This window comes from Dendrobates tinctorius, unplaced genomic scaffold (genome assembly GCF_039654945.1).
Source record: "Dendrobates tinctorius isolate UK_male_01 unplaced genomic scaffold, ASM3965494v1 ptg000272l, whole genome shotgun sequence".
NCBI lineage: Eukaryota > Metazoa > Chordata > Amphibia > Anura > Dendrobatidae > Dendrobates > Dendrobates tinctorius.
In genome coordinates this window covers 13,606,793-13,634,024 of record NW_027361939.1, presented here as the reverse complement: position 1 = coordinate 13,634,024, position 27,232 = coordinate 13,606,793, and the positions used below count along the sequence as shown (strand labels likewise).

Sequence of the window (27,232 nt, the reverse complement as noted above, 5' to 3'; positions counted from 1 at the left end):
AATGTTGCCTGAACTGACTGACTTCGGTGGGTCTGGCTGACCATCTAGAGATACACCCAGTAAGTCAGCCTCAGTCAACCATCTAATGTGTATGTGGATTCTAAGAGCCAAGGATTCGGCCTGTTGAATTTCCATGGCTTATCCTTTTTGTTTGGCGTTGAGACAAGACACTGTTGGCTTTTCTGTGTATAGGGAAGTTGGGAAAGATTGCTGTTGGCCAAATGACCAATAGAAAGGATTGCGGGAGGAAAAAAAGGAGAGGCATATTGGGTTCCTACAAGCCAAACCAATTTATCCTCTGGTCAAGTACCGTAAGTGCTTTTAGAAATGTCTTGCTATGGGTGAAGGCCCTTATTCGCAAAAGATTAAAGTTGGCCAAACTTGCCTATATAGGTGGCATCATGCAGTGGTGTATGGGAACCTCCCATGTCTCCCCGATAGATTACACTGGTCAACAGCATTTTTGGTGCCAAAGATATTTCATCGAATTTAGGGTATTTTTGGGGTGCTGATTCTGAATATGTCATCAGTTTTGCCAGATTGGCTCAAGTTTTTGAGATTTTTGGTATCTTATTTATAGCACTTGTTGGTAAATGCGACGCATCATCTCATTAATTTCTTTGGATTAGTACTTGAACTGAGCAGTTCTCAATATAGTTTTGTGTTAATTAGTGTTCTAAAAGTTTGTTCATAGCTTGATTTTTGCACTAACTTTATGTTGTTGTCTGTTTTCCAGTGAAAAGCATGAACTCATCAAGAAGAAGTTGTCTTAACGATCCAGACTCATTCTGTTACATTTGTGGTGAATACACACTGCCAAAACATAGAAGAAACATAACAGACTTCGTAAAAAAAGTGTATTTTGCCTATTTTGGGGTTATGCTTGGGGACCAAGACAAGTTTTGGGCACCACACATAGTGTGCAAAGCATGTATCGAATTATTACGAAAATGGAGCAAAGGACAAAGAAAAAGCTTCAAATTTGGTGTTCCAATGGTGTGGAGAGAGCCAAAAAATCATCATGATGACTGTTATTTATGGTAAACACAGGTACAGGCACATCTTCACAATGAGGGACAGGCCTTCTTGCAGATTCCATGTTACTCCCATTTTCGTTTCTTATGCTTATTGAATCCTTGCACTTGCACTGCACAGAAATAACAGTCATCATGATGATTTTTTGGCTCTCTCCACACCATTGGAACACCAAATTTGAAGCTTTTTCTTTGTCCTTTGCTCCATTTTCGTAATAATTCGATACATGCTTTGCACACTATGTGTGGTGCCCAAAACTTGTCTTGGTCCCCAAGCATAACCCCAAAATAGGCAAAATACACTTTTTTTACGAAGTGTGTTATGTTTCTTCTATGTTTTGGCAGTGTATATTCACCACAAATGTAACAGAATGAGTCTGGATCGTTAAGACAACTTCTTCATGATGAGTTCATGCTTTTCACTGGAAAACAGACAACAACATAAAGTTAGTGCAAAAATCAAGCTATGAACAAACTTTTAGAACACTAATTAACACAAAACTATATTGAGAACTGCTCAGTTCAAGTACTAATCCAAAGAAATTAATGAGATGATGCGTCGCATTTACCAACAAGTGCTATAAATAAGATACCAAAAATCTCAAAAACTTGAGCCAATCTGGCAAAACTGATGACATATTCAGAATCAGCACCCCAAAAATACCCCAAATTCATTAAAATATTTTGGACACCAGAAAAAAATTTTTTTTTCGTTGACCTGTGTTATATCAGGGGAGACAAGGATCTGATCTGTTGCTCGCCCTGTAAATAAGCTGCATCTGCTCTTGGACAACACGGGAGCTTTTGATCAAGCATTCCTTTATATGGGCCAGTTAGGGCCGGGGTCTCTCCCATGTATATGGGGGGCTTGTACTCTACTCCCTTCTCCTCCTTCACTGCTTGGCTGAGCTGAGGGGTTCGGTAGGACCATGGCTATGTGCACATTTATACCACCATGCGTTACTGTCCAGCAGATACGGTTATGCTTACGCACAGGCACTGAGATGAAAGCCTTTATTTCAGGTCTTCACAGCCAGCGGGTATAATGGGGAACCACACCCTAGGAGATGATTACTGTGGTGGAATAATGGCAGCTATTGTCTGTATGGGGTTTTGGTACAATGTTTATTGTAAATGGTGATAATGTGTAATAATAGTCATCTCCATACACAGATGCTTTCAAACCTCTTGTTTATCGTATGACACTGTGCAGAGTCCTCTCCCGTCTTTCCTTAAGCCGCTCTCGTGATTACTCTACAGGGTGAAATCCTCTTAATTACGGTATATGGGAGAGTCGGCTACAAATAATCTCAATCAACCGGTGATAATCGGCGTGCCGAGTGAAAGCGTCGCCCTGGGCGCTGCGCCCTCTTCCTGGTTGGATAGACTTGGTGTATAATATATAGATGTATTCTGAGTTTGCAGTACTGGAAAAGCGAGACCGGTCTGCGCTAAACTCTGTCATAGATTATAGCAGATATGAATTTGTCATTGGACTCTGGTTATGTATGATGAGTTGAACCAGGCGTCCCACTCTGATCTGCTGAATCGATAACTTGGATTTTTCATAATGGCGATTCATGTCTGGGACAGTAGTTGGTGTGGGCTCTCTTCTGGTGAGGTTTGTGGGGTCTTTTTTTTTTTTTTTTTTCTCTTCAAAGCCTATGTATATATCTGAGACCTGAATATTTGGGGTCCTCAGAAGTTCATGCTTGCGGATACGCAAATTCTAAAGGTGGGTTTATACCACCTGACTTGTGGCACCTAATGACCGCCGACTGGCTACTTGTTTTCTGATCAGTGGTCGCTTAAATCCTATTTAGACAGACGACCACCTTTTAATATGCGCACAGAACAATCGGTAATCGATAGTTCTGTGCGTATAGGCTGCCATTGTTCTCGGCAGCACAAGTGATGTTTACACAGGATGTGCTTCTGAGAACGATTGTCTTCAGCGAACCAAAAGATCATTTTAGCTGACAAATTAAATGAATAGGATGAGCTTTACAAGCCATTTTGAAGAGTTGATTCACGTCAAAAACTCTAAGAATAAAACCTAATGGTTCATTCAAACGCTCCTTTTTCTCATGAGTTCTATTCATGTTTTTTCACGTCTTGCACCCTTAATTATTCTAGTAAATGGCGCGCTGTGCACTTGTCCTTGTATTCTTGCTGACTGTTTTCGGCTCAAACTCCTCAATGGCAGTCTATAGGTCCTTGGAAAAAATTTGACAGCAATCTGATTGCCGTCCATGTGCTGTCCATTGTATATGGACTGTTTAGAGAATCTTGAGAAACCTTCATTTTTTGTGGATTCCCCCCCCTTCATCAGTGGAAAAACTGATAAAAATCTTTTTTTTTTTTTTTTTTTTTTCAAAGCACTGATGAAACTGAGCCCTTTACGTGGATTAGCACTGTTTGAAGGCTCATTTCCCGATTAAGTGTGGTGTAAACAGGCTGAGGTACGGTATATGAAAAGCAATCTTATTCCTAGTAATCAGCCATTCTGGGCTTAAGGTGCATTTACATTGTACACCAGGCACTCTCGATAGTGTAGTCTAAACGGGTTGACAATAACTTGAGGAACAAATAAAACACTTATTCGTATGGTGAAATGATATACGGTGTGTATGTATGTATATATAAAATTGTTTTGGTTTGCCTAAAAGATCATCGTTCTCAGCAACAACCTGTGGTGTAAACGGGACCTGTGCTACCGAGAACAGTGGCAGCCCGTGTGCACTGAATGGTGTATTACCAGGCACATCTGAAGTGTTGCCGCCTGTTTAAACTGCCTAGTAATAGACTGCTTCCAGCAAACTTGCTGCCGACTGGAGGTAATTTAATGCTTCGCATCGGCTGGTGTAAATGCACCATTAGGAGGATCATATGTTGGACTACTGACTGTAATTTTGGTAAAATGCCTTCCTATGATGACTGTTTTAGGGTCACACACCCTAGCATGATAATTCGACAAACAAAGAAGGGTCTTGGGTTTTCACCATTGATGGCAGTCATTAGCAGGGCTGTGGAGTCAGTAAGCCAAACCTCTGATTCCGACCCCTCAATTTCCATGACTCCGACTCCACCAAAATGGACTCTCTGACTCTGAATCACGACTTCTACTCCAAAGCCCTGCCAGGGCTGTGCATTCGGTAAGTCAAACCTCTGACTGGAATATCAAAATGTCCTCCGACTCCACAGCCCTGGTCATTAGGGTAGGTCACGGGTGGGGAACCTTTTCCCTTTTTTTTTTTTTTTTTTTTTTTCTTTCCTTCCCCCCCCCCCCCATGTGCCATTTGGAATATTATAATGGCTTTCGGGGGCCATATAAATATATTCACTTAAAAATGTAACTATTTTGATCCAGAGATTTAAATAAATTGCAGCTCAACCCCACACACACGCGGTATAGTGCAGCTCCCCCCAACGCATGTTCCCCACCCCTGGGGGTAGGTGCTTGGAGGAGGATCACAGCCTTTTTACTGTAGTAACAAGACTTGCGTCCATGTCGCTGCAGTATAAATCGTAAGACCTGATTCATCAAGATTGGAGTTTTGTATACCAGCCTTAGGCCGGGGGTCACACTTGTGAGAAACTCGCACGAGTCTCGTGTCTCAATACCCGGCTCTTGGGTCCGCAGTGTGGGGCTGCATGTATTTCTATGCAGCTGAACGCTCTGGTCCGAGTGCCGGTGGCAGTGCCGGGTATTGAGACTCGTGCGAGTTTCTCGCAAGTGTGACCCCCGGCCTTACAGTGATCTTGTCATCATGAAATTGTAGTCCGATCTGCAGGCTCCATGTTATAGGGCAGGGGGAGCTGATCAGATTTATATCTCGTTTTGGAAGAAAAAAAAATCAGTCTAACCTGTGATTTGCTCATTTAAATCTGTGGTTTTTCAGTCCAGTGGGCGGTCCGATCGGTGACTGACAGCTTTCTTTATATATGTGTACATTCAGAGGTAGCTGTCGGTCACTGATAGGACCGCCCACTGAACTGAAACCCACAGAGCAGAGGATGATTAAAACACAGTTTATACTGAATCTTTTCTCCCAAAACGATAGATCCATCTTCTCGGCTCCTCCTGCTCTACAAGAGTGATACCTGCGGATTGGACTACAATTTCCTGGTTTCAGATTCCCTTTGATGTAAGGAGCTCTGAAGTAAGATACATTAAAGCAGCTCTCCCATCAAATCCTCTTAATATATTGCAGTTATCAAATTATATATACCTATGTACTTACAATTGCTCATTTTGCCTTTCTACCTAGTTAATCCTCTTTTCTCTGCTCTATGAAGAATCAGGAAGTCTTTTTTTTTTTTTTTTTTTTTTTTTTTTCCCCAGCAGAAATCATTCCACTTTTCAACTCTTGATCCAGCTGCTCCCATCCATCATAGACTTTTGCAGTCACTGATGACTTGTGCAGAGAAAATTGACCTCCTGTTTCTACAAAGAACTTTAAAAGCTGACCAGCTGAATCCTTTTATCACGTGATGCCATAGACCTAATGGAATAGAGAAGAATTAACTGTGTAGAAGGGAAAAAATTAGCAATTGTGAGTGCACAGTGCTATATAATATGATGACTGCAATATATAAAGAGGATGAAGCTTTTGATGGGAGGAGGGCTTTTTTTAAGATGCGTTCTCCTCTTAGTGAATTTGGCTCATTTTTCAATTGCCATGCGTCTCCTCCTTTATGGTCTAAATTGTAATTAATTTTGGGTGGCCTTCGTCAGTTTGGCAAAGCTGGACGGGACTGATGTAAGAATGCGAAAAGTCACAATTTTTTGATTTGCGACATTTAGAGGAGTTTTTATTCTAGAATTCTGGTGTAACACTTTTTGAATCGAGGCCATAGCGGGTGTGATCGGCACTGGGCCAAGTTCCCCAGTGGATCGGGACACCGAACCCCAATAGGGACAGTCCATAAATGTGGGGGGGAAAAAAAATTGAGAGCTCCCCCCTACCATCCATATGCTAGCTGCTCTTCTAGTATCTATTATTTTGATCACCTTTTTCAAGAACTATAAATCCAATACTAAAAATCTGTTCGTGTTCTAGATAATTCTTTACTTCCGCTCACATTTACAAGCAAGTGACTAAAATGCTCTGTAAGAGGTCATAATATTGGAAGAACGGATCTGGAGTGTCACGCTCCCTTCCCCCTAGGGAGGTTTCTGTTACAGTAATCTGCCTCCTGGCCATTACTGTCTGCAATGGAGCCTGATGGAGACAGTGCTGTCCCCTTACCTTAGATCCAGAGATACACCCAAAACCTGAATGACCATGTCATGTCTTGTTTTTTAGCAAATCTGTGCAATGATCAGCAGGTTTTGGTTGTCACGGTGGGCTTCAGCGTGCTCCGCAACGTACCCGCTGCCCTCCGATTTTTTGCGCAGAATATACAATGTGCTAGATCTGAGGAGCCGGTTGATGTTGGCTCCCTGTATGTAGTAACATTCTTGTTTAACCCAGCTCAGTGTCTATGAATATTTTATACGAGCAGATAATTTGTACGGAAACCATTATGGCAGCAGACATTTAAAGGGATATCGGACTGCCTTTTATGACTAATGTTTATTTCCACTGAAACAGGCAGTAAAAAAAATATATTGGCTTTTCTTCTGTTTTAAAGCGTATGAGTCCATGGCAGCAAAATCCGACTGGGCCGGTCAGATATGATGTGGATATTTCTGTGCTGTTACATGATGTGGGTGGATAGTCCTGTGCTGTTAGATGATGTGGCTGGATAGTCCTGTGCTGTTAGATGATGTGGCTGGATAGTCCTGTGCTGTTAGATGATGTGGCTGGATAGTCCTGTGCTGTTAGATGATGTGGCTGGATAGTCCTGTGCTGTTAGATGATGTGGCTGGATAGTCCTGTGCTCTTAGATGATGTGGCTGGATAGTCCTGTGCTGTTAGATGATGTGGCTGGATAGTCCTGTGCTGTTAGATGATGTGGCTGGATAGTCCTGTGCTCTTAGATGATGTGGCTGGATAGTCCTGTGCTCTTAGATGATGTGGGTGGATAGTCCTGTGCTCTTAGATGATGTGGGTGGATAGTCCTGTGCTCTTAGATGGTGTGGTTGGATAGTCCTGTGCTGTTACATGATGTGGGTGGATAGTCCTGTGCTGTTACATGATGTGGGTGGATAGTCCTGTGCTCTTAGATGATGTGGGTGGATAGTCCTGTGCTCTTAGATGATGTGGGTGGATAGTCCTGTGCTCTTAGATGGTGTGGTTGGATAGTCCTGTGCTGTTACATGATGTGGGTGGATAGTCCTGTGCTGTTACATGATGTGGCTGGATAGTCCTGTGCTGTTACATGATGTGGGTGGATAGTCCTGTGCTCTTAGATGATGTGGGTGGATAGTCCTGTGCTCTTAGATGATGTGGCTGGATAGTCCTGTGCTCTTAGATGATGTGGCTGGATAGTCCTGTGCTGTTACATGATGTGGGTGGATAGTCCTGTGCTGTTACATGATGTGGGTGGATAGTCCTGTGCTCTTAGATGATGTGGGTGGATAGTCCTGTGCTCTTAGATGATGTGGGTGGATAGTCCTGTGCTCTTAGATGATGTGGGTGGATAGTCCTGTGCTCTTAGATGATGTGGGTGGATAGTCCTGTGCTCTTAGATGGTGTGGTTGGATAGTCCTGTGCTGTTACATGATGTGGGTGGATAGTCCTGTGCTGTTACATGATGTGGGTGGATAGTCCTGTGCTGTTACATGATGTGGGTGGATAGTCCTGTGCTGTTACATGATGTGGGTGGATAGTCCTGTGCTGTTACATGATGTGGGTGGATAGTCCTGTGCTCTTAGATGATGTGGGTGGATAGTCCTGTGCTCTTAGATGATGTGGCTGGATAGTCCTGTGCTGTTACATGATGTGGGTGGATAGTCCTGTGCTGTTACATGATGTGGGTGGATAGTCCTGTGCTCTTAGATGATGTGGCTGGATAGTCCTGTGCTCTTAGATGATGTGGCTGGATAGTCCTGTGCTCTTAGATGATGTGGCTGGATAGTCCTGTGCTGTTAGATGATGTGGCTGGATAGTCCTGTGCTCTTAGATGATGTGGCTGGATAGTCCTGTGCTCTTAGATGATGTGGCTGGATAGTCCTGTGCTGTTAGATGATGTGGCTGGATAGTCCTGTGCTCTTAGATGATGTGGCTGGATAGTCCTGTGCTCTTAGATGATGTGGCTGGATAGTCCTGTGCTCTTAGATGATGTGGCTGGATAGTCCTGTGCTCTTAGATGATGTGGCTGGATAGTCCTGTGCTGTTAGATGATGTGGCTGGATAGTCCTGTGCTGTTACATGATGTGGGTGGATAGTCCTGTGCTCTTAGATGATGTGGGTGGATAGTCCTGTGCTCTTAGATGATGTGGGTGGATAGTCCTGTGCTCTTAGATGATGTGGGTGGATAGTCCTGTGCTGTTAGATGATGTGGGTGGATAGTCCTGTGCTGTTAGATGATGTGGGTGGATAGTCCTGTGCTCTTAGATGATGTGGGTGGATAGTCCTGTGCTCTTAGATGATGTGGGTGGATAGTCCTGTGCTCTTAGATGATGTGGCTGGATAGTCCTGTGCTCTTAGATGATGTGGGTGGATAGTCCTGTGCTCTTAGATGGTGTGGCTGGATAGTCCTGTGCTCTTAGATGGTGTGGCTGGATAGTCCTGTGCTCTTAGATGGTGTGGCTGGATAGTCCTGTGCTCTTAGATGATGTGGGTGGATAGTCCTGTGCTGTTACATGATGTGGGTGGATAGTCCTGTGCTCTTAGATGATGTGGGTGGATAGTCCTGTGCTCTTAGATGATGTGGGTGGATAGTCCTGTGCTCTTAGATGATGTGGGTGGATAGTCCTGTGCTCTTAGATGGTGTGGGTGGATAGTCCTGTGCTCTTAGATGGTGTGGGTGGATAGTCCTGTGCTCTTAGATGGTGTGGGTGGATAGTCCTGTGCTCTTAGATGGTGTGGGTGGATAGTCCTGTGCTCTTAGATGGTGTGGGTGGATAGTCCTGTGCTCTTAGATGGTGTGGGTGGATAGTCCTGTGCTCTTAGATGGTGTGGGTGGATAGTCCTGTGCTCTTAGATGGTGTGGGTGGATAGTCCTGTGCTCTTAGATGGTGTGGGTGGATAGTCCTGTGCTCTTAGATGGTGTGGGTGGATAGTCCTGTGCTCTTAGATGGTGTGGGTGGATAGTCCTGTGCTTTTACACAACACATTTCTGCCATATCGAGCACCGACTGACGTTGTAATGAGTTACGCAGCGCTCGAATAAAGGCACTGATAATCCAATCTGGTCCTCGTACAGCCAAGAACACATTCCCTGTATACATGGAGAGCGCTGCTGCTGAAAACAGTCATTTTTTAGGCCACATATAATCCCTGTTGCTCTACTGAATATTCGTTAATTGCAAAAATTGGCCACTTCTGACTTGATAAGTCGTCTTTAATTTTTTTTTTTTTCTGTATATTCTGTCACAAACGCATAATGTAGTTTTTCAAGATCTCTCTGCTTGCTGTCAGTGATAATAAACCTTTCTTGTTCAGCATCTGGATGGTCGTCGTCATTCTTCTTGAGACCGAAACGGAGAGATTTATGCTGACCGAGAAGGGTGGTCCCCTTCCAGTCTCCTTGCCTCAGCCTCCAGCGATCATATGCCACTTAGACACGATAGTGCTGCAGCCGATCACATGTGATGACCTGCCGACACGTGGGGCAGGATACGGTGCGAGTCCAGGATGGTCTCTTTCAACTTAGCAGAATCCGTCGTCCTGATTAATGCAACCATCCTTTTACTTTTGGGACTACAAAGCCAAGCACTTCCTATTTTGCCTCCGACAGGCAAAAATTCGCAATTCCGATTCCTTATTTGCAGGAAGCGTCCCTGTGAGCGTCGCCCCTTCATTGTATATTTGGGCCATACCGGGGGAAGGGCAGGATCGGATGGAGCTGTGTTTCTTACAGGAGGAAGTGTCTTTCTGCGGCCTCTTTGCTCCGATCCCAGGAAGTGTATCCTGTCTACACTCCCACCCTCGTCCCTTTCTGCTGCTCCATCCTCCTCCATGATTTTGGCACAGCACAATTTTTTTTTTTTTTCCTTGATTTTTCTACAGTATATTGACTCACTCTGTTAACGCTTTAACTGCCACTACAGAGATTCGCATCAGCAACTTCATAGTCATAACCTTGTCAAAACGGGTCAATGTCTCAGATCTGTAATTTAATACACAAATCTCCTGGATTAATCCATATTGTTCAGCAGAAATGCTTCATTACACAACGTAATGGTGGTATTTAGCGTATCGTTCTGTACGGTGGGCACGCCTGGCATCGTAATCCACTTATCTCAGATGGTAAGCGCCTTTTCTTCTCCTCCCCGCACAATCTATGCTAGTGATGACCTGCATGATAATGTTATGTATACAGAAGTGTGTTTTGGAGGATCTGCACACGTCCACATTTTCCCCCGAGTGGATTAAGCTGCTTTCCAGTGACTAATTCACTTTCGCAACTCGTGCCAAGCTTGCGGTCTTGCATTCACTCCCACCAAGTTCAGAGCCCGGCTACTCTGGTGCGTTTACAAATCTCTCGTAAGACCCTCAAAATAATTTCTGTACTGGCATCCATATCTTTATATGAACATGATCTCCATACCAGCATTGGTATGTTGAGTAGTTCCATCCAAAATTGTCAATCTGAGTACCCGTCCCATGGTTCCCTAATGGAAACCAAGTTTGGGGCATGGGCATGAGATTTTGTTTAAAATGCCAATTACCAGAACCAGCACCCCAATAAGATTTCTTCACCACCAGCCATACATGGATACCATCAGGGGGCAATACGTTTGAGCAAGAAAAATCCAATCTACTTGAACTTGCAGATATCTACGTTGTCGAGTAGCCGCCATAGACTTTATACCATGCGCTAATGTTGTATTGGGGGTGACCCTCCCCTGACAAAAGCGGGAAGGTGGATCGGGTCCCTCTCCCCAGTGAGAACATGTGTTTGGCTGAGCCGAGCAGTCATCTGTATGTTGGGGTTGGAAGGAAGAGCGGTCTGCCAAACTGTGTACTTTTGATCTTTGTTTAACAGGCTGAGGCCAACCCTTGGTGTTGAGGCATCCAAATGCCGGCACGCCGGTCATTGATTCTGTACCTTACTTTGCATTTTGAATGGTAATATTCACTTGGACCATGAGTGGCACTGCTACTATAAGATATGGGCCCTTGTTGTGTAACCCTGGGCAGCGAATCTGTACGGGTTTGGAAATAGTGATTTTAGATTATGTAATGGACTTAAAGGGAGCCTATCACATGAGGTAAAATATATATATTTGGAGATATGGGGTTAATCTGCAGGTTAATAATGTTCTGAACCTGCCCGGCGCTGAGAGCCCCGCTGCCAGGAGGAAATTAACTTTATTCCTCCTGGTAGTGTTCCTGTTTCTGTCATTGGGAGTGGCATCGGTGCGAGTTCAGTTACCGCTCTGTGTATAGAGAGTGCGGCTGTAATCGCTCCCTGGCTCTGAGAGCAGCTCATCTTTAGGGACTGATAACAGTCAGTGTTTGTCACCCACGTGGCTGAAACCCGAACACTACCGGGAGGAATAAAAGTTGATTTCCACCCGGCATCAGGGGTCTAAGTGCCGGCACCAAGCTGGTTTAGAACCCTATTAAATTGCAAATTAACCCCCAAGGAACTTTCTTTCAATAGATTTTTTTTTTTTTTTTTTTTTTTTATATAAACTGAATGCCTCTTTCAATTGTCGCAGTTCCACTGATTCTGGAACTGGCCTCCTTTTTTCTTCTGTGATTCTCTGTTCTAATGTTATGCCCCTAGAAAATATAGATTTAAAATTTTCCCTTTAACCAACTGGGCGTATAGCACAATGTATGTGGGTGCGGCCAATTTCTGATTGGCCAGCATCAGAAGAGAAAATGCAAATGCCCACAGACATTCTGTGGTATACGCCCAGTTGGCTGAACGGAAAACTTTAGTTCTATATTTCTGGGGGGGGGGGGGGGGGGAATAACTTTAGAATAGAGGTATTGAAGGAAAAACATTCCAGAGTTAGTGGAGCAGCGACAATTAAAGGAGGAGGCATACAGTTAAAATTAAAAAAAACAAAAAACTTCCAGCATATAAATGGGGGGAGTATTAGTGGTTGAGGGGCTATTTCTTACGGACAATGGAGGACTAGAGGGAACTTCTAGTCAATTGCCTAATCGTTATTTGGACTTCCTGACCCCTCTTGCTGTTTCTCGTGCCAAGAGTGGGGTCCCGCAGTCATTTAATGGGGCCCTACAGTGACGTGTAGCTTCCATCAGTAAAGTACATTCACCCAGTGCTGGAGTATGAGAATCTGGCGGGTTTTCTTTCTGTAATGGATACAGCGGTCTGGAAAATAGAAGTGGATTTTCTAGAATTAAGGAGGGGGTGGTAGAAGGATTATGACAAATGTATAGATCGTATGGAGCCGTACCTCCTAATTTTGCTGAACCTTGGCTGACCTCTATCCATGCTGTTATGAAAAATGAATAATGTGACCCATGTGTCCTTCTAACACACGCTCCCTGTTTTGTAGACTCCCAGAGTGTAAGTCGGAGGACCGGACGAGGTGATGATTCCAAGGTGGTTGTGTATTTTGGCCCTTTTAATGAGCATCGAAGTCAAAGCATGGAATCAGATGCCACGCAAAACGGTGCGGTATTCAGGTGAGACCACGCGTTACTACTGCACCCCTCCACCAAATTTTCCTAAAGAGTGTCAGCAGACAAAGGAAAGCCGATGACACTGTGCCGCGGTGTGATCCTCCTGGCTTGGGCTGATGTCACCTGTTTTTGTGCAGTTCGTCATCCTTAGGGAGGTGATGTCATGGTGTAATTATATCTCTTCTACCCCCGTGTGACCGATAGACGACGTGGCTGGGAGAAGCATGGATGGAAGATGCTGTGCATCTAGTAGTGTCATTAACCACCTCATTTACATGTCTTTAGGTTTCTCTGAAAACCGGCAGTCCTGGCGTGGTGGCATCTCCCACTACCTGACTCTGACGCTGGATGAAAGTCGGGGGGCGCTCTACGTAGGTGCCCGGGAAATTGTATTTTCCCTGGACGTTGACAACATTGGAAAGGAGCTGAGGCCACCGGTAGGTTAATTATATGTACAGATTTTACTATTGAAATCTATATATTCATATGTGAAGAGTAAATGATATAATGTGCGTCTGTCCCCCATTAGATTATATGGGAAGCCCCCGGGGAAAGGAAGCTGGAGTGTGTCAATAAGGGAAAGAGCAATCAGGTAAAGCAGAAATAGATTTTTTTTTTTTTTTTTTCTCCTTATAGTGAACACTTTCTCTCTTAAAGAGGTTGTCCACTACTCTAACATTGTTGGCTTATCCTTAGTATAGGTCATCAATATCTGATTGTTTTGAGGTCGCACCCCTACCACCACCGCCGATCATCTGTTCTAGGTGCCGGTGGCTGCCAGAAGTGCTCAGTTATGGAGCTGCTCCTCTGCTGTATAGTGACACAGCTGGGTGCTGCACATACGCCCCCGTATTCACATCAATAGGGGGTGGATGAGCACTACCCGGCCGCAACCACAATCGGCAGAAGCTCATTAACTGGGCACTTCTGGCATCTAGAACAGGTGATCGGTGGGGATTCCGGGTGTCATACCCCTACCGATCAGACAGTGATGACCTATCCTGAAAACTGACGTAAAAGAACTTGGCACTCAACTTCAATGTTCAAAAGAACTTTAATGTGGTCCACGATCAGTGCATCAATTGCACAAACGTTTCGGTCATGTCCTGACCTTCTTCAGTGTTCCGACTGCTTATGTAAGGCACTTGTATAGACAAAAGGCTTCATGGTTACAATGGTTGTGGCACTAAAGAAGGTCAGGACATGACCAAAACGTTTGTGCGATTGATGCACTGATCGTGGACCACATTAAAGTTCTTTTGAACATTTAGTTGAGTGCCAAGTTTTTACATTATTTTTTGGCTGGGGACCATACTTGTGTACCTTCACGGTAGTGCCACGTTTTACTCTATCCTAAAAACTGGTCATCGGTGTTAAAGTAATTGACAATGTCTTTAATGTTTAACATTATTTCTTGCAGACGGAGTGTTTCAATTACATCCGTATCCTTCAGAAGTATAATGACACCCATCTTCTTACCTGTGGGACCTACGCCTTCCAGCCCAAGTGTGCTTATATAGTAAGTTTTATGTCTGTAGAAAGAAATGTCCTGGATTATCATGGTCTCTAAGAAGTGATGCTGTATTCTCTCCCCGAGGCCAAGAATTGCCTAATCTGTGTATGGTGACCATACACGTTATGTGTATGTTAGACAAAACTCATTTTTGGGGAGATCGGCTGACCATCTTGGGTGTATAGCGGTATCCCAACTCTACCTAGTGACAGATGTTAAGACAGAAAAGAGTTGGCAGGTTGGATTTCAACATGCCTGATCCCTTTGTATCACTGGGAAATAAGCCAACAACAGAAGTGTTTGGCCGGCGGCTTTCTACCCTCTCCCCATTGAACATACTGTCGTTGACTATCTAAGTTGTAATATTCTCTGTAATTACTCTATACTCTCTATTACTCTGTAATATTCTTCCTTATTTAAACCTCAGCCATATAATACTGCTTTCACTAAACCCATCCTCTCTGCTGATTCTGTCCCAGTCTACACAGCAAAGTGACAGCATATTTTGCATCCTTAGATTATTTCAGGGTGCATAATCGCATACAGTTTATAATAAAAACAAATTGATGTAATTTTTGATCCATAATGGATTATATATGTAATAAGGAAAAAAAAAAAAACGTGTGCCGTGGTTATCGGACAATATCCACATTCGGGTCTCTTACTTGATGTATCTACACAGAGAGAAATACTAGTAATGGGGATGACCATGAAATGAATGAATACTGAAGTGGGGCGTACATCAGAGAGGGGCTGAGAAACGGTGCAATCTTCTCTTCTCGTCTTCAGATTTGTTACCCCCTTAGCTCAAACGTTTGGATTCTAACGCTGACTGCGGAGAGTTTACTGTGTAATGGTATCACTTTCTTGGAAAAACCCTGACTTGAATACAGTCATGAACCCTGCACACAGGGCCGGCAGCCAATATCCTTGTGGTATTGTTTAATAAGTGTCGCTGTCAGAGATGCATTCCATCTAGAGAATAAGTGTGCTCCATGCCAGGCTGCCTCCTGACGAGCCGTGCTTTCCTCCTGCCCAGGAGCTGTCGACGTTCACTCTGGATAGTGTCAGCTTAGAGGATGGAAGGGGAAAATGTCCATATGATCCATCCACGGGCCACACGGGGCTTGTCGTCGGTGAGTAAAGAGATCCTAAATTCCCTTTTAGACTGGTGCGGGGAGGACTAGTAAGGCAGAATTATATATAGTAAGTGTCCATTATTTCTATTTTAGATGGGATTTTGTACTCTGCCACATTATTCAACTTCCTGGGTACAGAGCCGGTGATTCAGCGGAGTATGGGGCAGCATAACAGTATAAAGACAGAATACCTGGCCACGTGGCTGAATGGTGAGTAAGACTGGGGCCACGTTATCATTGCATTTACTGTTAAATCTTTTTAATATAGAAATTCTCCTAATGGACACCTTTTTTGCAAATGCTTCATTACATTTTTTTTTACCCTTTTTGTAATTTATCTTTATTTTTGTTTTTTTTTTGTTGCTGATTTATACTTTGCAACTTTTCCAAACCTCAACATTTTTGTGCAGTTGCGCTTCAGTAGATATTTAATTAAAAGACCATTGAAAGGATTGCTATTACTTTTTTTTTTTTTTTTTTATTATTTTTACAAATCTAAAATGGCACAAAAAATTAAGCCTCTTTTGAATTGGCGCCAGAGTATCAAACATATTTTGTGTATAGTCAGCGGATGCAGAAAGAAAAACGCAACACAAAAATTACTTAAACCCCTCACCCCAAGATAAAAAAAAATTCTGATTTACATCCCTTCCAGATTATTGCACAGGCAATATTTTGTGCATGACACCTGTGGGAGCCGGAGGGCGCCATGGGTGTTTCTGGCACATCCACATGACTTAGGCCAGGTTCACATTGCGTTTAACCAGCCTGTTCAACGTATAGCGTTGACGGGCTGGTTAAACGGTATAGCATAACGCGATCGCGTTATGCTATACTCACTAGCGCTGTTGATTCATCAGCGCTAGCGGTGACGCAGCCTCAGACGCTGCAGCCCGTGTCCGAGGCTCCGTCACTGAATGACGGCACATCGTGAACGCGTGCCGCTTTACGGCATGCGTCGCGATGCGCCTGACAAAACGCAGTCCGTCTAACGGACTGCCTCAACGTAATGTGAACCCAGCCTTAGACTTAATGCAGCAGCCAGGGTCATCTATCTGGCTAATCGGTACTCGGACGCGTCCGCTCTTCGCCAGTCCTTACGTTGGCTGCCCATTCATTATAGGATCCAATTCAAAGTACTTGTTTTCACCCACAAAGCTCTCCACGGTGCGGCACCCCCTTACATTTCTTCCCTCATTTCTGTCTATCGGCCTAACCGACCGCTGCGCTCTGCAAACGACTTTTGACTAACCTCTGCACTAATCCGTACCTCCCACTTCTGACCCAAGACTTCTCCTGCACTGCGCCAATCCTCTGGAATGCTCTACCCCAAGAAATTAGGACTATCCACAATTTTCATAGTTTCAGGTGCTCCCTCAAAACACATTTGTTCAGAGCGGCCTATCACATTCACTAATCAAAGTCATTTTATGTGTAAGTGTGCGTGTGTAGCCAATTCACTATCTCCATCCATCCCTCACTCCCTCAAGATGGCTGGACCGTCATTGTAAATATACAATTGTAAATACACACCTGTACTTTGTATCTCCCCCACCTCATTGTAGATTGTACGCTCTCACGAGCAGGGTCGTCTTATTTTACTTTAATTATTGCATTGTTAGCGTTGTTACTTATGACTTGTGTTTTGCAACTGTTAAACTGTAAAGCGCTGCGGAATATGTTGGCGCTATATAAATAAAGATTATTATTATTAGACCCGCACCGATTAGTCTTTTATGACACGTGTGGCAGATATGCTATAAATGGAGCAGCCTAGTAATGGCGCATGGACATTAGTTGCCTTTCTATTATGTTTACTCCCTTGCACATAATCTAATCTGCCAGTATGTCGCTTTCCTTCTTCTAGAGGCTAAGTTTGTGGGCTCCACTCACATGCCGGAGAGCGTGGATAGTAAGATGGGCGACGATGACAAGATCTACTTCTTTTTCACTGAACGAGCCCTGGAATATGACTGCTATAGTGAGCAGGTGGTGTCCCGGGTGGCCCGTGTCTGTAAGGTTGGTGACACTTGCCCGTTTCATTTTGTTTGATTGTCCCGGTCACTACTTTATTATATTCTGTTTATTATTTTTTCTGTAATATTTATGTCCTTTGTGACTATAACCAGCGCCGTCCGTCCCCCATTACATCATTACAAACCACCTAGAATGCAAATTATATTGACTCCTTCCATTCAATTTCCTAATGCAGCGGCTGTCACGTCCCTTCCCCCATAATGGCAGTGAATGGAAATGGAGATCCATTAGCAGTGACCTGAAGTGCTCCTCCTGCTGTGTAATACAGAAGCTGATGTACTATTGCTTCGCCATATGGATCATTCATTTTAAAGATTTCTTCCCGTTGTGGCCTCTTGTTTATTAAGATGTTTCTTACGCCATACTGTAATTTGCTTTCAGGGAGACTTAGGAGGGGCTCGAACTCTACAGAGGAAGTGGACCAGTTTCTTGAAGGCCCGACTAGTGTGCTCCATTCCAGAGCTTCAGCTTCACTTTAACCTTTTACAGTCTGTGTTTACCCTGCGGACGGATCATTGGCGATCTACGCAGTTCTACGCCGTCTTTCAGGCACGCTGGTAAGTCAATAAGAAAAAAACACAAAAGCACCCGGTGCACCATAAAACTGACAAATGGTGGAATATGCGGGCGCCGCAAAACTTCTGCATCATGAGATAAGGCAGATGGGGATGTAAAGAACATTTCACTGTGTTTGTGCTAGGTAATTCATCACAACCCAAGAATCACTATTGGATTACCCTTTACCTAGTTGTTTTTGTGCAGCATAGAAAATTTAGATTTCCCCACACCCATTGGCAGGTCCACGTGCAATAGATAATCGAGGCTATTACAACACAAATCACTATACCTGTATTCTTGTAGTTGGTGACCTACATCTAGATGTCTATTTTTGTCCCTCCAGGCCATTATGGAGAACTTGTACCATCTCAGTCTTTTTACATTATCACTGCTGAGTTAGAGAGAACCTGTCTGTGACACCCTGCAAAGACGGGTGTCACAAATGTCTGCACGTACGAGCTATTAGTGTAAGGGCTATTGTGAAGTCTGGTGGGTAGCAGCTCCTGCAGGAAAAGTGCTAAGCCCAGTAGAGGCAACCCTGGGATTGGGTGGTGCTGGAGATGGAGGAGGCAAGCCAGTGCCCTTACTGTGGTCGCAGGCAGGACTACAGCGAAATCTGTGCAGCCGCTTGGGACATAGTGTCCTGCCTGGTTCATGATATGCCCAACTGTCAGACGATGGGCGTCTAGACACGATCCTTAGTTGTCAGTGGTGGGAAGAGAGCTGAGGTACTTTCCTGTTAGTCTGAGGTGCCATGGATGCCGAGGTCTAGGCGGAGAGAAGAAGTTTTAGTGCATGTATAGCACTATATGCAGCGGGAGTGAGGAGAGTTGCTACATATTGCTGGAGAAGAGCCGGGGTCATCAAACAATGAGGGGCTGTAAGCCCAGTGTACTGAATTATGGAGAGCTGTAATCCTCATCAACTGCTGCAGTCAAAGTGAGGTTTTTCTTCCTGTTGCACCTGAGGTCTGGACATTGCTTATTGAGGCAGGCTGATCCTGCATGCCTTCCACAACATTCCCCTTTTTAGGACTGCCCAACGGCCGTCGAGACCACTGTGACCTTTGGCAACCATTATGCCCCAGCTCAGTGGAGGCCGACCCAGACTTGTCGGCACATATTTACATATGGAAGTAGTTGGTATTGGCTGTATAGTTGCTTGTCCATCAATAGAAAGTAAACTATACAGGGTCTTTTAAAGGGGTTGTCCGGCCTCAGAGTGACTGCAGACTTGAGAATACTCACATTGCACGCACTGTGAAGATTCTCTGGAGCCTGCGGCCGGTGCGTGACTGCAAAGTATGCAATTTGCATGCATGCGGTCACGAGCCGACTAGACGTGCACATCCTCACTCAATGCAAGTGTATTGAGCACGTCTAGTTGGAATGTGGCCGGAAGTATGCAGGATGTGAGTGTGTGACGATTAACAAGTCTGCAGTCTTCCCAAAGCCAGAAAACTCCTTTTTAAGCTTCAAACATTCTCAGCATGCACATGTTTTAAGTGTGTAGAGGAGAATTGTTGGCTGAAGGACCTGCAGTAGCGTAACTGCCTTGGGAAGAAAGGATTGAGGATGTTGCGAACCAATATGATCTGCTATCAGGAGTACTGGACACCCCTGTACACATCGTTTAGCTGATCTGTCAAAAATCGATCGGCTTTGGCCATCTGATGGGTGATTTACTTGTGTAGGAAGACAAGATGCAGGTTCTTTATGTGCCCTGGTAGGGCTGTATGAATAGCCTATAGCTGAAGCAGCTAGCTGTTTATTACATACATATAAACACCTTTTTTTTTTTTTTTTTTTTTTTTTTTTTTTTTTCTTAGGGGTGATGTTTCGGTTTCTGCGGTTTGCCAGTACGCCATCCAGGACATTCAGAAGGTCTTTGATGGCCCTTACAAAGAATACCGCGAGCAAGCCCAGAAATGGGGTCGCTACTCTGACACGGTGCCCAGTCCGCGACCTGGATCTGTAAGTTTAGAGCAGTTAAAGCCATACTAAGTGTGTAATGCAATCCGCTAACCTCGCATGAACTGCACGCAGAGGCTGCGCAGGCCGATCCCTGGAGACCAAGCCAGAGAGAGATTTCTAAAGCACAAAGGACTATTTCTGGTGGAATAAAAATTCAGCACAAAACAGTCCGGGAACGCCATTGTATAACCTATTCCTCCCTCTGATTATTAGCGGCACCACCTTACCCCTCTAGGCACCTTGTACCTGGGTATTGTAGCTAATTATAGGCATCCATGATGCCATTTACACAAAGTCACGGAGATGGAAAGATAAATAATGAATTTCTAGCGTAGTGGTGACATCAGCAAACAAGGAAATGTCACTGGTTGTAGAACGTGGCATGCAAGTCTCTATTTGGTATAGTGGTTCCCGTTTGTTTTTGTTTTTTCAGTTTTTCTTTTCTCAAAGAAACTTCTTTTGTTTCAGTGTATCACAAATTTCCACCGGCATCATGGAATGAACAGCTCGATGGACCTCCCCGATAACACGCTCAACTTTGCCAAGAAGCACCCCCTGATGGATGAATCCGTTCAGTCTGTCCAAGGCCGCCCTCTGCTGGTCAGGAAGGGAGTGAATTTCACAACTCTTGCAGTGCACAGGACCACAGGGCTGAGCGGCGAGTTGTACGATGTGCTCTTCATCGGAACAGGTTAGCGTTTTTGATGTCGTCTCAATCGGTGGAGTGTCTGCGATCATTCTGGAAGATGCTCATTATGATTTTTTTTTTTTTGCAGGAAATGGCTGGCTGAACAAAGCTGTACGTTTGGGATCTAGTGTCCATTTAATTGAGGAAATCCAAATGTTTGACAAGCCATATCCGGTCCACAGCTTGGTCCTGTCTACTCGGAAAGTAAGGATTACAGTTGTTAATGTCACTGAAGCTTTCATCAGGCTTTTCGCCTTAGAATTTTTACTCCCTGTCAATGTGGCATCTCTATCTAGCCAGGGGCTATAAGAGCAGCGCATTGCAGTCTGTCTGAATGCCATCTTGGATTTTGAGCTCCGACACAAACCTCCACATCGCTTTTTAAAAGAAGCTGAGAGGCGGTGGACTCAGAAGGACCAGCTCTGCATTTTCCTCATACGGAGAGCTGGTTCTGTTGTGTTCTGACCTCACGGACCATGATGTGGAGGTTTGGACTCATCCCATGGGCCTTAAGTTTGACACCCCTAGGCTATTATACAGTTGCCAGGGTTTCAATTGATACGGATGCACAGCTCAAAGCTGGCCTGGTGCTAAGGGCATGTACAAATGGGACACATTTCGTGTGGAAAATGAGCGAGAAAATTCGGAGTAGATTGATAGAGGCTGTTGGTTTTTGAATCTGCAGCGTGTCACTTTTTGCCTCAAGTTTTATTCATGTTTAGGGACTGTTCAACAAAGTAAACTGCTTTTTGCCACCCCAAATACCCATGTGCACTTACTCCTGCGGTAAAACAGTCTTCCTATCTCTATAGATTGGGCTGACGTTTCCTCTTCTCTCACAGTCTTTTCTCTTCGTTGGTTCTCCATCTGGGCTAGTGCGGCTTCCCATGGCGGACTGCAGTAAATATCGCTCCTGTGCTGATTGCATCCTTGCTCGGGATCCCTTCTGTGCCTGGAATCTGAGCTCCAGCCGCTGCGTTGAGTCTGACCAACAAGATGGGTGAGTAGCGGCCATATGCAGGGTCAGACGGTTGGGTTGGTATATCCGTGCACTGAGGATGCAATATTCGGCTAGGGCTGCAAAGCGACTTTTGCACTTGAGATCATAGCATTGCAACATCAGGTTCAATGATTTCCTATGGCAACATATGGTGTCGGAAATGTATCATATATATTGGATTTTCTGTCACTGGTTGTAGGTCGCACAACGCTCACTATTGATTTCGGCTTCGGTTACACGCGACTCAACCACCTGGAAAATCACATCCTTAAAGTTGTTGTATATTAAGAATTTTGGTTGCATTTCCGCTATCCAGCCATGTTCATACCTATGTCAGGAAACATCGCACTAACGTGTTTGTCTTTGCAGGGATGTTCTGCTACAAGACATTGAGAGCTTCGATACATCCATGTGTGAAGTTCAGTACATGAAATTATGTAAGTTTCTATCTTCCGTCAGATTTAGGATTTGTTGGGGAAAGCAGAACTATTTTCTGACTTTTTTTTTCAATTTTTCTATTTCAGCCAAACCTTCGTCAATAAATCTCACTGTGGCCATTGGGACAAATGTGGTTCTCCCTTGTGAGCTGACCTCCAACCTGGCCCAACCCATATGGAAGTTCAATGGTCAGGATTTGAGGCAGGAAGATAATGACTCTGTGCTTTATGACATCACACTCCAGGCTCTGGTCATCCTCGGAGTTAATGTTCACCACTCTGGTACATACAGTTGCATTTCGGTTGAACAGGGGGCACAATTTGCTTCTAAACATTACCAGTTAAATGTGGTGGCCTCCCCGTCTCTGACTCTGGAGTCTTCTGCTCCTATGGATGGTTTGGGTTTGGTCTGGATGATGGTCATCGCTCTTGGGGCTGTTTGCTTGGCCCTTTTTCTGGCAGTAGTCTACCTGAGGAGAAGACTACAAGATGAGATGGAGAAAGGTTCCAAAACTCTGGAGAACACACTTGTGTATCCCATCCAGTTACCATCACAACCCAAAATTGCAAAGTGCCTGCCCAGTGCAGACTCTGATGAGAAGCTCTGGGATCCTTCCTCCTATTACTATTCTGATGGATCACTAAAGATCGTCCCAGGCCACGCATTGTGCCAGAACAGCACCAGTTCCTCCTCTCCATCTGGCAATGGCATCCCTGGTCAACCACTTCCTTCACCACCTCTTCATTCACCTAACCATATGCTGCTGTCCGGCGTCCGGGGCTCCAGCAGTAATGGATATATACGGCTAACACTAGGTGGAGGAATAAACGAAGAGCGCCCACCACTTGGGGACCTAAATGAAGAACTAAGGTGGAAACTGAAGCAGAGGCAGACCTTGCCGGACTCCAATCCAGAGGAATCGTCTGTCTGACAGCCCAAGTTGCCACCTGCACAGTTTGCACTGGTTTTTGTTTTTTAGTTTTTTTTTTTACCTAATTTTTATGTTGTACTACCTCAGGGACTGGAGATTTGGGGGAAGGATGTGGCCAAAACTTAATTTCTCTTTCCACCCGTTGTCTCCACTGCAGATGTATGGAAGCGAGGAGAAGACCATCATGGTTCTCTTTTCATCCCATTGTACTTTTCTCACATTTTTCTCCCAATTCTGTGACTCGTAAAACTTCAGTATTTTGTGACTCTTTCTTGTAAGATTTGATGCATTCTAGGGTGATGTTGGATCCGGACAGCCATGGAGGAACCAGTCTCCTCCTATTCCTGAAAACCTTGGCCAGAAGAGCAATACCAGACAGAAGACTTGGCAACCTGTTTACTCTTTCTGTCCATTCCTGTGCAGGGATCAATGGTTTAACCACTTAGTTGCCGGTCTTGATTTGCAGCAGGTTTCCCGGTGTATGGCAATAAGATCACTACCGTTTTGTATAGCATTTTCACACTAAACGTTTACAGTGCTTTCTCATACCCCCAATCCTTTGTGGAAGGAACAGCTACAACTTAGCCGGCTGATGTGTCACAGCAAGTGAAAGGAGTGCGTGCGTATGAAATCCGAAGAAAGTAAGACTCCGACATATCCACTTTTTACTTGGAGGCAGCGTTTGGCTTTATTTTAGGTCCTCCCCTGCTCAAACCTTGCCTTTTTAACCCCCTCATCCCCACGTGGGTCACATGTAAAATGACTGCTCGAATCACGTAATCGTGATGCAGCCCCAGCCTGGTTGCTGAGTGTTCGTGTAAATGACTTGTTTTTAGACGCATGATAATGAATGTGAGGATCTGTTAATAGTTCTACCCTCCTTGTTTTATATCGTCCTTCTGGAAGCAGGAACAATCAATCCTTCTAGAATTTTGTTTCTTTGGTGTCCGTGCAGTTCCGTATCCTCAGCCCCGTCAATCGTTCCACAGTGAAACATAAATGAGAACATTTCAGAAATCCATAGACCAGACCAGATCTTGCATGGATTTATTTTTTCCCGCTGCCAAATGCCATTAATTTTTATTATTTTTTTTTTTTTTGTATTTTAATTTTCACATGGTCTGCGAGTGGCGGAAGGGAGGGACGAGAGAGTTGTGTTTGTGTATATGCATATTCACGTTTTTTTTAAATCCAAACCTCCTTGGGGGTCTGCACGCTAAAAATATATATTTTTTTTTTCCATTCTCTTCTGTAAATAGGATCCTCTGTTCTCACGCTCTCTTTCCCTTGTCCCCCTGCTCATTCTGTAGTTCACTGTGTAATTTATTTGTCTGTTTTGAAATATATTTATTTCCTGTAAATAAGTATTTTTATATTGAGAAAATAAAAATGGAAATTTAAACAATGTTAATTCCCCCCAATCTTCTGCGCCGATTTCGTTTTATGTGCCTTTTGCTATACGAACATTTTACAGTATTGAAATCCATGTAATTTGATTGGTTTTCCAGTATTATCTAGATGAAAGAATTCTCCTGTGAAAACATGTTATCACCTAGTCACAAGATAGATGATAACTTGCTGATCAGTGGCGATCTGACGCCGGGACCCGCACCAATTGGAAGAAGGAACACACTTATTACCGCTAGGGCACAGTTAGACGGACGGATAAATCGGAAGGCAGTGCACGGGCTGGCCGGCGGCTCTCTTGATTTGAGATTCATGCAATGGCTTGCGGAATTATTTACTGCCCCCCCCCCCTGCTTTGCTACCTGACGACCTGGAATTTCACTTTTTTTTTTGCATCATTTCATATAAAAAAAAATCCCTTCAACTGTGACCATTTGTTGATTCACAAATGTAAAAAACAACAAAGAGGACAAAGTAAGTGAAAACTTCCGTGTGCATAACTATTCACTCCCCTAAAGTCAGTACTTTTGTAGAGCCTCCTTTGGCCACCAGTCTCTTTGGATAAGTCTCTGAGATTTCCACTTCTTGCCACTTGCATTTTTGCCCATTCCTCAAGGCAAAACTGCTCCAACTCCTTCAAGTTTGCTGTTCACTAGAGGAAACCATCTATCTTCAAGTCTGACCAGATTCTCAATTTGGATTAAAATATTGGCATTGACTAGGTCACTCAAACATTTACACGTTGCCCTTAAACCACTCAAGTGTTGCTTTAGCAGTATATTTGGGTCATTGTCTTGTAGGAAGGTGAACCTCCATCCCAGTCTTTTAATCACTGGCAGACTGAAATTGGTTTTGCTCAAGAATATCCCTGTATTTCGCACCATCCTTCTTCCACTCGACTCGACCATTTTTCCCAGTCCCTGCTACCGAAAAACATCCCCATAGCATGATGCTGCCACCACCATGTTTCACTGTGGGGAAGGTGTTCTGTGGGTGATGAGCTCTATTGGTTTGATGCCAGTCATAGCATTTATCTTGGTGCCAAAAAGTTCAATTTTTGTCTCATCTGACCTCAGCACCTTCCTTCATACATTTTGGAAGTCTCCCACATGTCTTTTGGCAAACTCAAGACGAGCTTCCCAGTTTTTGTGTGTATGTAAAGGCTTTTTTTTTCTGCCCACTCTTCCATAAAGGCCACCTCCCATGAAGTATGCGGCTTAGTGTGGTTGTATGGACAGATACTCCAGTCTCTACTTTGGAACTCTGCAGCTCCTTCACGATTACTTCTGGTCTCTGTGCTGCCTGTCTGATTAATGCCCTCCTTGCCCAGGCTGTAAATTTTGGTGGGTGGTCGTCTCTTGACACGTTTGAGATACCATGTTCTTTCCATGTTGATGATAAAGTATTTGATGGTGATCATCAGAGATTGGGAGATATATATTTTTTTTTATAACCCAACCTTAACTTGTACTTCAAACAAGTTGCTGACAAAATTGTTGATCTCCTTGGTCTTCATGGTGTTTGGTTAGTGGTGCCTCTTGCTTTATGGTGCTGCAGCCTCTGTGGCCTTTCAGAAAAGGTAAAGTGTGTATACTGACAGACCACGTGACACTTAGATTGCACACAGGTGGACTTCCTTTCACTAAGAATGTGACTTATGAAGGTATTTGCTTTAACCAGATTTTTTTTTAGGGGCTTCATAGCAAACAGGGTTAAGTACATATGCACATGCCAATTTTAGTTATTTGATCCCATAAATTTTAATTTATGCCTATATTTTCACTGCAGTAACATAAACTATTTATTGCTGATGCATCACACACATCAGATTACAAAAATATTTAAGCACAGGTTGGGTAAAAAGACAAGTGGGTGAATACTTCAGCAAGCCACTGTAGCTGCATAGAAATACATGAAGCTGCAACGCTCCGGTTAGAGCCAATGGCCCGCCCGTGCACTGCCTTCCCATCTCGGTCCGATTTATACGACTGTGCCCTTAGAATGGAGAAGCAGAGCGCTTTTCCAACTTCTGCTCTATTTATTCCCCATGAGGCTTCGAAGTTTTTTCCGGCAGCCCCATACAGAAGGAATGGAGCTGCTGCTGGACATTCCATCTGCTGATGGGGTTAAAAATTCTCCAATCTGTGCAGATCTCAGCGGTTGGACCCTCATTGATCAATAAGTTATCACTTATCCTGTTGATAGGTGGTAACTGGACATCCCACTTCTGAAGAGTATTTATTGTATAACCGAATATTCAGCCATGTTAGACAGATCTTGACAATTCAGAAAAGTTTGTCAGTGATCCCATCCCAACACTTGCCCTGTATATTGTGCACTCAGATTTATGGCTCGTTAGACGAGAGGACTCCGTACGAGGCAGTTTTGACGATGCCGCATCGGAGAAGCGTAACGGCACAGATGGTTAGCAGATCAGGAGCTAACTGCACTCCGGTGATCCTAGCCAGCTTCAGTGTAGTGCTAACAAGCTCTATTGGAAAGTGTAATTTACATTGTAAATTTACAAGCTCCATAAAAAAAATACCCAACAACAAGGATGGGCTTAACCTTGTAAAGCACTGCTTACAGTGGAAAAGGTGCAGGGAGGAAGTGCCATATAGTGGTATGCAGAAAGGTGGACACGTCATAGATTCTGAACCATAAGGACTCTGTGTACATAAAGCCTTGTTTTCAGAAAATCGGATGGCCATGAGGATTAACATTAATCAGTCAAGTTCTGATTAGATCATGATTCCTTTGTTCTTTTCAGACAGCAAATTAAAAAAAAAAAAAA

The 27,232-nt window shown here is 44.1% G+C and overlaps 1 protein-coding gene across 1 annotated transcript in view; it reads left to right on the top strand.

Moving 5' to 3' along the window:
• The window catches only part of SEMA4C (semaphorin 4C), a 35,233-nt gene extending 10,797 nt beyond the window's left edge, over window positions 1-24,436 (top strand). Inside the window, exons 2-15 of the mRNA XM_073559550.1 lie at window positions 12,628-12,757; window positions 13,040-13,191; window positions 13,284-13,346; window positions 14,175-14,273; window positions 15,307-15,403; window positions 15,500-15,616; window positions 17,274-17,425; window positions 17,825-18,000; window positions 19,830-19,974; window positions 20,443-20,665; window positions 20,751-20,866; window positions 21,505-21,662; window positions 22,032-22,099; window positions 22,187-24,436. Of these exons, the coding sequence (XP_073415651.1) occupies window positions 12,664-12,757; window positions 13,040-13,191; window positions 13,284-13,346; window positions 14,175-14,273; window positions 15,307-15,403; window positions 15,500-15,616; window positions 17,274-17,425; window positions 17,825-18,000; window positions 19,830-19,974; window positions 20,443-20,665; window positions 20,751-20,866; window positions 21,505-21,662; window positions 22,032-22,099; window positions 22,187-23,031 (2,505 nt within the window). The 5' untranslated portion in view covers window positions 12,628-12,663 and the 3' untranslated portion in view covers window positions 23,032-24,436. The remainder of the gene's footprint in view (window positions 1-12,627; window positions 12,758-13,039; window positions 13,192-13,283; window positions 13,347-14,174; window positions 14,274-15,306; window positions 15,404-15,499; window positions 15,617-17,273; window positions 17,426-17,824; window positions 18,001-19,829; window positions 19,975-20,442; window positions 20,666-20,750; window positions 20,867-21,504; window positions 21,663-22,031; window positions 22,100-22,186) is intronic.
• The last annotated feature ends 2,796 nt before the right edge of the window (window positions 24,437-27,232 follow it).